This window comes from Triturus cristatus, chromosome 6 (genome assembly GCF_964204655.1).
Source record: "Triturus cristatus chromosome 6, aTriCri1.1, whole genome shotgun sequence".
In the NCBI taxonomy this organism is placed as follows: domain Eukaryota; kingdom Metazoa; phylum Chordata; class Amphibia; order Caudata; family Salamandridae; genus Triturus; species Triturus cristatus.
The window spans coordinates 1,004,813,892-1,004,827,138 of record NC_140589.1 but is presented as its reverse complement, the minus strand read 5'-3'; the positions used below and the strand labels follow the sequence as shown (position 1 = coordinate 1,004,827,138).

Sequence of the window (13,247 nt, the reverse complement as noted above, 5' to 3'; positions counted from 1 at the left end):
TCCATTGTTTTAGTGTAATAGCCCCCAGCCCTAAATTGGGAAGACCATCAGGGGGGCTATTCATTGGGATTAACGTGGCTGCTGGTGGCAGTTTTAAGGTTCTTCCAACTAATAATAGAAACTACCAAGTTGTCCTTTTTAAAGGGAGGGTTTGTTTATATTTGGTAAATTTTTATAACAATGATTTTTATTCCGTTCCTAACAGGAACTTCATTGGGCTTTTCGATTTTATTTCTAACTTAGATAGTCAGCGAAACATGGAGGGACCTACTGGGATTCTCTTGGGGGGAGATTTTAATGCTACAATCAACGGTATGGTGCATTGCGAAGGAACAAGTAATCCTGGGCCCTCGTTCTGTAGGGGAGCAGAGTTAACATTGTTTTTAAAATCAAACAACGTGACTAATGTTATGGATTTGGTGAGCAGCACTAATAAAAAATTACCAACATTTAGGGGAAGGGGTTGCTCGTCAACCATTGATTTTATTTTTATTTCTCCCTGCCTTGAAGATCAACTAATGGCCGCTGAAGTAATTGCAACGGACTATGGGGATCACAACCCCATTAAAATAGTGTTGAGCTCTGCATCTCGGCCTGCGTTTTCCTTCGAATGCGGGGCAAAAAATCTCATGCCCTCAACTGATAATTTGTGACTAGTTTGGAAGGGCGTTGATAGTGGCGAACTTTTTAAAACATTAGTTAGAGGCAATATGCACCTTATTAATTCCTGCTTGTCATTACAGATTGCACACACTGAGGTAGTTCAGGATTTTTCTAAACTGTGCCTAGCTATTAAAACACTCCTGTCGAAACCTGCCCTTTTGGCAGAAAACAATCCTAGATGGTTCGACCGTGAGTGCACATTGGCCAATAGGAATCTTCGTAGGGCAGTGTCATTTAACCCGAGGTGCGCCACCGACATACAATCGGCAAGGAGGGAATATAACACAGTAATCCGGAAAAGGAAGGGAACCCTCTTAAATGAACGTTGGGAAACTTTATCCCAGGCCGCAAGTACAAAAAAGGGTAACATTTTTTGGCCCGCAGTAAGGGAGCTTCGATCGATGGGTCAGTTATTAACTCCCATTAGCTGCAACATTTCTCAAAAATGTATGCTACCCCGCAACCAGAGCTTGACCAATATGATTATGGCCCATTTACCACCGTTGAGCTAACCATTTTTGAAGTAGAAGAGGCTATCCAACAGAGCATTGGGAACAAAGCACCTGGCCCAGATGGGTTACCAATTGATCTAATAAAATGGAAAACAGATTTCTGGGTCCTATTACTTTTAAATGTTTTTAACAGATTAACTCACGCCACGTTACCAGACACATAGGCTAAGAGTATCATAGTCTCAATTTTTTAAAAAAGAGATCGGTCCCAGCCCAGTAACTATAGGCCGATCTCATTAATTGATAATACCTTAAAAATACTGGGAAGAGTCCTATATAATAAAATGTTAACCTGGACAGAGGAAAATAGTATCTTAGAGCACTGTCAGCTAGGCTTCTGTAGCAAGGTGGGTACCAACTAGCAATGTCTCAATCTTAATTTGGTTATTGGGAAATACACCATTGCACGGAAGTCTCCGGTCTATATGACCCTTATGGATCTGTCCTCAGCGTTCGACCTTGTCAATAGGTCGAAGCTCTGGGCAATTCTTTTGGCATATGGCTTGGATGAACCTCTGGTACATTTCCTAGCGCACCTCCATAAAGACCTGCAGGCGCAGGTACGGATCGGCATGGGTGGCGAGGTTTCGGGAGCCATCAAGGTAGGAAGGGGTTCAGACAGGGTTGAGTCTTGGCCCCCCTCCTTTTTATTATCTATATTAATGGGCTGAACAATCTGCTTAAAACCTCGACCCATGACGTTCCCATGATTAATGGTAAAATTCTTCCCGTGCTAATATACGCAGATGATGCGGTCCTTATAGGCCGCACTTCGAACTCTCTGCATAACTTAGTACGGACCTTTGTTGAGTACATGGATAGCTTGGACCTATGTGTCAATTTTAATAAGTCATTTTTAATGTCCTGTCGTCCTGGGAAGCGACAGTTACGTTCTATTGTAGTGGGTAGCCAGAAATTGACAAGCACCAGTACATTTCCCTAGCTTGGTCTGGTCTTTGCTGCGGACGGCTCCTGGACTGAGCATCTTGCTCACTCCAGTAGCAAGTTCTCAAAGGGCACAAACTCAATCCTTAGTCTTCCCCGTCCAAAGACCACTGGTGCTATATCAGCCACTTAAATTTTTTTTAAATTACAGTGTGTCCCTGTGGCCACCTATGGGGCTGAGATTTGGGGTATCGCAAATTGTTCATATATCCCGCAGGAAGAAAATAGGTTTTGCAGGAAACTTTTGGGCATCCCAATCTCTACCCCACAATACATTTGCCACAGAGAACTTAATCTTAATTTTATATCGGATTTAATACGTGCCCGCCCTGCTCTTTTTTGGCTATCGGTATGGAAGAACCAGGCTGCCGCCCTCACTAGAGAGATTATTAATGACTGCCTTATGTGTGAGAAAGGGATGGAAATTCCTTGGTTGAGTGGAGTACACCAAAGCCTGTGCAGTGTTAATAAAGAAAGTATTTTCTCAAATCCAAATATAGCTGACACCGTGCCAAAAAAGGAGCTTAGAGATGCTCTTTACTCCTTATATAATACAGAAAGGATTGGTCTGGAATCCAAGAAATCTTCTGTTCTTAGTTACATGTCTATTGAACAGCATTATCATTCCCTACCTATAGATCTCACCCTACGCATGACCCATTGGGAAAGGAGCCTATTATTCCGCCTTAGAGCAGGAACTGTCAGATTTGCACTGTGCTTTCCTCTCGGCTACCACCATAATCTTGATTATGTACAATCAATTTTACATTTTTTATTTTTTTGTAAGTATTATATAAAATATACAAAGTGGCTTTTAAATCCATTTTTTAAAAAGAGAAGACCTATTAGTCTGGATAATGCTTATACATGCTTAGTTTCCCTGGCTGATGAAGAGCTGATCCTTCGCATAAGCACCTTTTTGAGAATTGCCACCAGAGCACGTAAGACTATGCCCGATCCCTGAGTCTTTATCTGACTGATTATCTCTGTGTAATTGCTAGCTGATATATAATGTTTTATTAACAGTAATTATTTATTTATTACCAATGAAGTTCTTTTTTAATCTGTCATTAAATGTATCAAATGCTATAGTTATATTACTATAAACGTTTGATTACAGTGTACTGTCAATCCTCCATTTTGTTATTCATTTTGTTATGATGTTGTGCTTTTATGGGTATTAAGTTACCCGAATAAAGTTTATGAACTGAACTGAACTGGATGCATTACATTACACGTGAGGACATATGTGCATGAGCAGATATACCCGTGTGCTGACCAGTTTAATTACTGACAGTACAAATGAAGAGGGAAGCCATCTTATGGTATGGACTGGGCACTGGTAAAAACATGTTACCCAGGTACATACTGACTTCACTGAATCATATGGTGTTTAGTATCAAACACCTCATACTGATAAACCCTTACTGATTCCAGTGACAGATTTATTTATACATGTACCAGGAGGCCATCTTACAAGTGCCCCCCTGAAAACCTACCAACTACTAGTGTGCTGATTGACTGGTTCTGACCAGCCTGCCACCACAGATAAGTTTCTGACCCTTAGGGGTGAGAGCCTTTGCTCTCAGGAGGTCAGGAACAAAGTCTGCTCAGGCAGAGGGTGTTAACACTCCCTCCCACAGGTTGACCTGCAAATTAGAATTTCAAGGCAGGGAGCTTCAAAGAACCCACTGCCTTTGGTATGTGAATCTGCTTTCCCTCGCAGGAAAGGATGACAACCCCCCCTGTCCAGGGTCCATTTGCACCTGGGCAGGGGGAAACATTAATAATCAGAGCGGCATGTTCACGTTCAGGCTATTTCCACCACTAAGGTGCGTTAATGTAAGTGAATACGGAAGTCAGAAGTCTTCCATCTATGGGATGGCAAACCAAGGAACTCTGGGACAGGGATATGCGCACGTCCCACAGGAAGTGGTCATATAGGGGTTGTAGTGACCCCCAAGGTAAGTAGGCCATTGGCTACTGCCCTAAACTCCCCATATGCCCCCAAATCTAGCATTTGGAGAGCCCCTGGAACCAGGAAGTCAGATCCTGCCGGCCCATAAGTAGAAGGAGTGAATAGCCACGAAAAGCGAGAACTGAGGAAGAAGCAACTGACTTGAAGCCAACTCTGTCGGACAGTTTGTCTATTCCCGACAATTGCATGAAAGTTGACTCGCCCTGCAAGCTGCTGTGCCTCCAAGATCCTGGGAGGGCAGTCAGCACTTCTACAAAGACCCAGGAACTCCTGTGGAGCAGCGGAGCTGTTCCCCTGAACACTGCAAGCACCAAAGAAAGAACGTCTGAGGACTCCATGACCATGTAAACCTGACCCTGACCAGCACCACTGCACCTGTCACCCCAAGCTCAAGTTGAAGTGGGCCAACAGTGCCTGCAGCCTGTTTGTGCAGCCCCCACTTACCTCGAGTTTCTCCGGTTACGAAAACCTGATGCCTCAAAGCACCTATGCACCCGTCTCCACATCTCTGAGCATTGCAAGACCTTAGTCCCCCTGTTGGTTCAGACTGACTGGTTTGCCAGATAAAGCCTGCAGCCTCTTTTCAACCAGACTGATCCCCATTGGATAACATAGGGCACCTGACGCTAACAAGCACCTCTGCACCCAGCCGCCCCTGTGCCGCCTGAGTTGCCCTGTTGTTGTAGCTTTGGACCTTGCCACATACTTACCTTAAGTTCAGGAGATTGGTCCCATAAGTTGCTGTGAAGTACCTGTATGCAGTGTATGTCTTACCTCTGTAGGATAACATAACTGCTTCAGATATAGCACTAAGTGTTGACTTTTCAAATCTGTAAAAATTCAGAACTCGAAACGTACTTACCTGATTTTGATGATCTTGGTGCGAAAAGTTATATAAAGATAAGAGTTATTTTTTTATAAATTGGCGTGAATCTCCTTATTGAGTCATGTGCATCATTTATTCACTGTGTGTGTATTGCAGGTGTCTAACACTCCTCTCTTGATGCTCGACAACACAACCCCCTAAGAGAGCACCTGGGGATTGCTAGAGCAAGCCCCTGTCCACTTATAGGGAATACCTGGATTTTTTTGCACAGTATACCTCTTTTTGGTGTACTATAAAAAGGGCCTCCTTACTACAATTACCAGAGGATTTTGAGCATGGCAAAGATCAGCCTCTAGAGCAGTTCCATCGAATCTGAGATCGGAAGCGGGACCAGGATCGAGCTTTGGACATTGAGATGTCCCGATGCTGTGTCTTCTTGTGCTTGGTAAAATAAAGTTTTGCCTCCTGTTTCCCGATGGCCTTCGGGTTCATCGACATGAAATCTCTGCAAATCTTGCAATAATGCCCGATCCCAGACACCACAGGCATACCTGGTGGGGATCTGTCATAGACAGTTGCTTGCGACTGTCTTTGCAGGGTTTAAAACCTGTCATGTTATGCTGTGACATCCTATACACACTGCAAAAATGTTTTTGTAAGAGTAGGAAAAATCAAGATAAAGATCAAAAAGAGACAAGAAGAAGCTCTGGATCAGCATCTGGTGTGCGGAAAGAAAAGAAATGACGCCATCTGCCGGCGTGCAGAGATGTTATGGAAAAGTTTCCAGATCCAGTCTGATGGATGGGGAATATTCAAAAGGTGAGGAATCTGTGGCTGGAAGTCTCTACCAGAAAGAAAGTGTTATATGCCGCAAAAACAATGCTAAAAAGGTTTAGGAGCAACTGGGGCTGTGGAAGACTGGGCTGTCCACCATCCCTGTTGCCCTCTTCAAGGGGCATCGCGGTGGCAGCCATGAAAAGGTGAAAAGGTTGTAGTGATTGATGCACCTGTGGGGGATGCTGGAGGTGTTCAAAGCCACTACCAAAGCCCCAAAGTGTCGGAACTTCTAGTGCGTTTGGCAGGGAGAGGCAGAAAGGTCAGAAGAGCACACCGTTACCATGCTATCCTTGAAGCACTCCAGAGCTGAACCATCAAACAATCGAGAGCTATCAAATTCTATTCACAAGTATGGCATGAAGATCTCCCGGAAAGCCAGTGGGCTGCATCCAAGTGTATCTGCTGAGGGCCATACTAGTTCCAGTAGCCCTACCAAGGGAGTGAGTCAGGTGCAACCCGTATCAGATGGTGTACTTGTCCGCATCGCAGCCATTTTGCATGATCTGGGAGAGGATGATCAAGGCCTCCTCCGGAACCAGCTGTAAAACAATGCGTGAGAATAACAGCCTAGGAGGCAGCTAGCATTAACAGAACAAAGCGCCAGACTTGTGGAGGAGACATCCCTATTTCCAAAGGTTTCTATTCTCTTCAAGTCCCTGTCAGGGGAACTAGAGTGTAAACAGTTTGGGTTCACTCTACTAAACAAAACCTGCACCCCAAGTCTTTCAGGAGTGAGGTGCTGGGTGAGAAAAGTGGGGTCGCCTGGAGCAGGACAATTATGCCTGGCAATCTGGCGATGCACAGGTGCACCTGAACAAGGCTTGGTCCAAGTGTCCATGGGTGTATATGTGGGGGCCTCAATAAATGTAACAGAGGCTCACAAGTCACTGGGCCAGGTTGAAACACCTCTGCCAGGGCATTCGTTTTAACCTCTTGAGCGGGAAGAAGGAGATCAAGAATCTCTGCTGCCCTTTGCATAATCACAGCGAAGTATGTGCTGTCTTTAGTGGCTGGTCCTGAAGGAGAAACTAGACCGTCTGGGAATGTTGCCAGACCACTGCCATCCTGGAGATCTTTGAACCAGTTATCCTCCAAGTAGGGCTGGGCAATCTCATCCCCAACATAACATCTTAACCCACACTGTCAAAATCCGTGGCGAAAAAGTCATGAAGGACCTGAGCTCTACCAGAAGGTAGAGGCACTGTGTCCGAATCAGAAGGATGGTAGCAGGGTTCTGACGAAGCAGCATGTTACCTCGGTCAAGGTTGGGACAGTGCTTCTCAGACAGCACTATGGGTTAGCCATCATCATCCGTAGTCAGCTGCGTCAGCATCGGCGTTGGTAGATTATGTTCCAGCACACATGTGGAACCAGGAAGGGAACCAGTACTGAAGTTGGTCCACAGCATTGGGAGGATACCGACTGGTGCCGAAGGAGGACTCACAAGTGTTCTCAAAAGACCAAGAGTGGTGGGATGGGGCTGAGTCCCACTTGAACTTCTTGCACTTATTTTTTCATTTCCCTGAGGAATTGGATCACAGAGAAGACCGGTGATGAGAGCGACCTCGTGAGTTTGATCAGGACATACCATTTGATCTCAAACAATCTAGGCATGGGTTGTTGCACTGCTTTGCCACAAAGTTCTCAATCTTGAATGTCCGTGAGGTGCTTCAGAGAGGAATCACTGCAGATCTTAGAAAACTTGGAACAAGAAAGAGGATTGAAGATACAAGGAGTACTTACGGATCCATGTCTGTTGGAGGAAAAAGAAAGGAACTGATGTCAGCCACGTGGGCGTAGGTACCTATTTAGGCCTACGCATGTCACATGCGGCACGAAGCAACTTTCATACGGAATCAACAGTGCCACTTGCCAACACAATGAGATACTACTGAAGATTTTCCAGATCCAGTCTGACACTGGGGGAGTATTCAAAAGATGAGGAAGCTGTAGTTAGAAGTCTCTATCAGAAATGTGCTTCTACAGCAACACATGCAATGAGCACATATTTTTTTCCGCTTATAAAATGTGAAGAATGGTGTTATAGTATAAAAGGATGAGAATTTCTTTTGTTGAATTACTCAAGTATGATTGTAAGCCTCACACGTTTTCTGCAATGGTTTATGTTGTTTCCTCTATTTATGCCACAGTAAAATAAAAACTTTACCTTATGCTTGATCTGGTTGCTGTAGCACAAGCAGCACAAATAGGGTTAAACTTATTTTTTTGGGGCACCAGTAAAGGTTTTATTTACAACGGTCCTTGCAAATGAACAACGGAACTAGAGCTCTGTCATTGGCTCCTGTTTTTTACCACTTAAAGCTCCTTTGTAGAAACTCAACATCCTAGTGTCTTTGCACACATGGTTACTGCAATGAATAATCATGCATCCAAGATTAGATTATGTGACTATGGACTTACTGTGAAGCATATAAGGCACTAACTGTGTGTACGGACTGCTATGTATCAAGTTATACTTGGGGTTCTCTACCATGGCCTCATTAAGCGGGTAGTTAGTAGATAGGCATTTTTAAGTTTAAGAACTTGGTATCACTTATAAGAGCTGTTATAGCACAGGCTCTTCAGCAAAAAAGTTGTTTTAGTGCTGAAAGCTGGCTATTCATCAATTCAGCGTACCAGCATTTAACCGTTCATTTCAACATTAGAGTATAGCCCAATCCCCCTCCCTCATATGCCCATCGCTTTGATCCATAGATTGAAGAACACTTAGGTGAAATAATGTTTTTACAAGGGGGTCTCACTCCACATGGGACACACTTGGACTAGCAGGGAGGGGGTAGGGCCATGCTGCAACTGAGCAGAGAGGGACAAGGCCACATATTGATGCATTCAGAGAAGGTGGGGCCATATCTTGAATAGACATGGTCAGGGGTGGGGAGATTACAGGGTCAGACTAAGAAACAGTAAAGATATGGTGGGCAACATTGCTGGACCAGAATCAAAGTGGAGATGGACTCTCAGCATGCTACATCCACTCAGTTAGCTTACACTTGAAAGACAACAATTTTAAACACATTTCTCCAGCGCACCTGAAAGGTGACCAGTTGTTGGACTCTCCCTTTCATTTGATGGCATCGCTGGTTCACCAAAGACTCCAGAGTATTCAACCTCCCCATGAGACAGTACATGGTGTCCTCTATGACCTCCTGGTTGTCACCATTTTCAGGAAGAGTTTGGAAATAGAGAATCTTGTTCTTGTCAATTTCTTCAGACATCTCTTTAATATCTTTGGCAAGAGCCTGGAAGGGGAAAAAAGACGCATCACTCCTCCTTATCAAATCAGTAACAGAAACACAAACATAGAAAGTTAACCTAGCAATCTCAATAACATGAATAGTCATTGTTCCCATCTACTACACGATTAAAGTACTGCACGATTTTGTTAACACCGTTTTTTGTTTGTGTCTTTAGTTATACGGTGAGGGGCACCTATCTCACTGCAAAAGTATTAACACTACCCTAATCCTCAGTTAAGTTTTTGCAGACCTGCTTTATGTAGTTTGAATTACTCAAATCACATCCTGCTTGCACAAGGCCATTGTTCAGCAAAGACCCTGGAACATCACACAATTTAAACAAAGCTCCACAAAACGTCACCTACATTATGGGGATGGAGTGCACTCTATACATGGACTATCCTTTTATGTACTTAGTTCTCCACCCTGACTTCTGAGACTATGCAGTCATAAAGTGTTATTGAAGCAAACCAAAGAGAATAACACCCCAACACATTCAAATACAAGCTTGTAAGCTTCATCAAACAGACAGAACTAATTATATAACAGAATAAATATACAGATCACCCTCAGCTGCAGTGTCACAAACAATTTCCAAACCAAATTTTAAGATTTAGAGAGCGGAAAGGCACAAAGAGAGAGGTATTGTAAATCATGAATAAATCCAGCATTTGAAGACGCAGATTGGGAGTAAGACAAATTATTAATACACATAGGAGCCGATTCACAAAGGTAATCTGAGACAAAAGTGTAACTTTACGACTTTTGGTATTCACAGAGATCATTTACAAGTTGTATCTTTGCGTCTGCAGTCCGGCTGGAATCTCAGCACCTGGACTGTACTCTCCACACCCAGGCCGTACTCTCCAGCTCGGGCTGTACTCCTTTGCAAAGGAGCAAACTTTTCTGGGATATAATGTAGTGCCTGGCCACACCCTTTTCCCTACCCAAACAGATTTTCATGACCTCCTCTATCATTTATCATACATTCCTAATGTTCCCTTTTGTAAAACTGCATTCTGGCCCATTGATTACACTTAATACGGCCTAAGCCGGAGAGAACGGCCCAAGCCTGAGAGTACAGCCCAAGCCTGAGAGTACGGCCCGGGTGCGGAGAGTACAGCCCGGGTGCAGAGTTTCCAGCCTGACTGCGTATGTAAAGATACGACTCGTAAATGATCTCTGTGACTACCAAAAGTCATAAAGTTAGACGTTTGTCTCAGATTACCTTTGTGAATCAGCCCCCAAATCTCTTAAAAGGCCGCAAACCAGAGTAGATACTCATCCAAACAAATCAAAAGAATCAGAAACTTCAATAAAGTCATGACTGGAGTGATAATCAATTAATCCAATCACCTCACACAACCTGACCCCAAGAAAGAAGGAATACAAATGCAACAAGAGCTTGCTTGACCATAAAGGTCAGGGAGAGGGCACAAATTATTCTCTGAGGTATAAACAGGAACATATGATGTTCTGCTGTGTTGAAATGATGCTCCTGGGTAATGTGTCATACCCTGAAATAGCGGTGTATTTCATGACATTCTCTTCAGAATTGGCTATAAAATACATAGGGCCCGATTCACAAAAGTAATCCGAGATAAAATGCTAACTTTGCGACTTTCAGTATTCACAAAGGGCATTTGGGTGTAGTAAAGTTAGGAATCCTAACTTTACTACTCCTAAATGCCCTTTGTGAATATCGAAAGTTGTAAAGTTAGGATTTTGTCTCAGATTACTTTTGTGAATCGGGCCCATAGACATCCAGCTAATTTAGTTTAACAACAGGACAGCAAAATTAATCACGTGGCCCCCATTATTTTTCATTTTCTTTGTGGAGATTAACTTTAATGCATCCTTGTTCCCTCGCTATTAGCTCTTGCTCAGTGCAACATTTTCCAGAACTGCTTTGAGTTCCCATTCTCGCCCTTCCTGACCAAAAGCATGTAGATGAACACAAAGGAACTAGCACAAGTGTACTTAAACACGTTCAGGACGACAACCAACACAACAGCACCCCTGTGCAAAGGCAACATAACACTCAACTACTGTTCAGCGAAAAACACAGAGAACAGAACTCAACTGAAAAGTGACCTCAGGAAACCAGGACATGCTTAGCAGCAAAAAAGGATTGCTTGCAACCAAAATCCAATTTAGCTACCTTCATCATAGAAAAGATTTTATTGCAATATTAAAAGGCTAAGAATGTCATTACATGGCCAAATTGCAAGCAGCAAATATCTCAGCTAGGAAAATCTTCAACGTTAATAAAGAACATGAAGCCAGCAGGCATGCAACTACACTGGGTTAAAATTCAATTGAGTGTAATAGAAACAGCACGCCCTGGATATTACACTATAAACTGTAGAAAGCATGCTTAGATACTTGAGCATTTAAGAGTTAAACAAATAAAAAGTTACGAATACACTATGGATAGGCAAAAACGCATATGCTTTCTTACAAAAACAAAACCCAATCTGTGACATGCATCCCAGTATTCAGTTCTGGTTTTTCAACAATGTGGTAATGAGCCTCTATTTTGATTGGGGTCTCCTGGGTGTAACTGCACAGGGTATCTTTTGATTTTATGCACCCGCCACTAAACAAAACATTGTATCTTGTAAAATTCACTGTACATTTGTATTTCAACAAGAAGAAATACTTATGAGGACACAACCTGCCCACATATGGAATGTAAAATTACCAGTTTGTAATTCTGTATGGCACTTAGGTATGCACCCTCCTGCTCGATGTCCCTACTTATTATAAACACCTCCTTGCTCCCCTGTTGTCTCTTTTCTAACCAACCTAAGTCATTACAGGATCTATTCTTCTCTTTCCAAAATATAACATTGCTCATGAGATACTCCTCTTCATCTGCCATTTACAGCCCACCACTAACATACTATCTAGACAGCTCCTCCCATTGATTCTCAATATTCAATCACAAAGTAGCTGCCCTGAAAGGCAGTAGTTGACTCTCATAGGCTTATCCCTAAGATTGCATCAGATTTCTAACGTTCAAGGCATCCACAAAGTATTCCAGTAGTATTACTACTAATCAGTGCCATCTGTAGGTTTCTACAAGTACTCAAGCATTTCCAAATTTAGAATGGTGGAGCTATAAACAGGGGTACAATTCTCCATGCAGAAATGTAATGCAAAGATGCATTAAGACATGCATTGATTCTCCATGGGGAATACTGTCCCAGAATACATGACGGTCTTCCCTCCCCAGTTCCAGTCTTGAAGTGCATGCCTACTTGCCTTTAATATTGGCATATTTTTGTGTGTTTTGATAGAGGGAAACTATGCGACAAGTGTGTGGTTTTCACCACCTTTCAGAGATGGAAACTGTGCCGTAATGACATTGAAAATGCCTCTAACCTTAGAATTGTGAATGCATAAAATCAACTATATTGGCTCATGAATAAATCCCATTGCATAGGTATGAGTCCACAATTCAAGATTCTATGAATCCGGAATAGGACTTTACTGCCGCATTTGTTGTGTACCCGCACGTTGTATGTATGTGTGCAAAAAGGTAAGATTTGGGACATTTGCATATGAGCCGTAACTTCTGGTGGCAAGAACTGGAAACTGGATATAGGTAAAGTGACTGCCTGACTGAGATTTCCATTACAGCAAATAATTGACACCCAATAAATTGTGAGGGGACAAAAACCAACAGGAACACTGCACTATGAGCTCTATGCTCCTTCAGCCATGCTTGCTGGTTTGCAATGCTTAATACTGCATAGCAGTAGAACATAATCTAATTATGAATTTACAATGCCTACCTCCTGGTTATAAAGGCATATTTCTGTCTCTTCTGGTTGAAGAGCTGTGGCAACAAACAAGCGTTCTTCAACACCATCAACCCAAGTGGAAGTTGCTGACACAGTGTCATATAACTTTTGTTGCAGGAGAAGACTCTTCTTCTCTGCACCCCCAACCTGAAAGAAGAGAGAAAAGAGGTTTAGATTGCCCCATTGCCAGCACCAGGTCAGAGACCAATGAGACAAACAAAAGCAGTAACGTGGACAATACAGTATAAAAAAGAAAGTCTACAAGCATGTATAAGGAAGAGCAGCTTTTTGTTACGACTGCTTTTAAATTTTGATTCTATGAAATTCAACAAAAAAAACCATCATTTTCTATTGTGGAATACTTGATGACAATGTATGTTATTTTAGGGAGGGAGACATTATGAGTCTCAGAATTGCTAC

At 42.9% G+C, this 13,247-nt stretch overlaps 1 protein-coding gene across 1 annotated transcript in view; it reads right to left on the bottom strand.

Moving 5' to 3' along the window:
• The window catches only part of SYNE1 (spectrin repeat containing nuclear envelope protein 1), a 1,959,630-nt gene that overhangs the window by 523,309 nt on the left and 1,423,074 nt on the right, over window positions 1-13,247 (bottom strand). The window contains exons 102-103 of the mRNA XM_085611789.1: window positions 12,819-12,974; window positions 8,812-9,021 (exon numbers count right to left, since the gene is read on the bottom strand). Coding sequence (XP_085467915.1) covers window positions 8,812-9,021; window positions 12,819-12,974 — 366 coding nt within the window. The remainder of the gene's footprint in view (window positions 1-8,811; window positions 9,022-12,818; window positions 12,975-13,247) is intronic.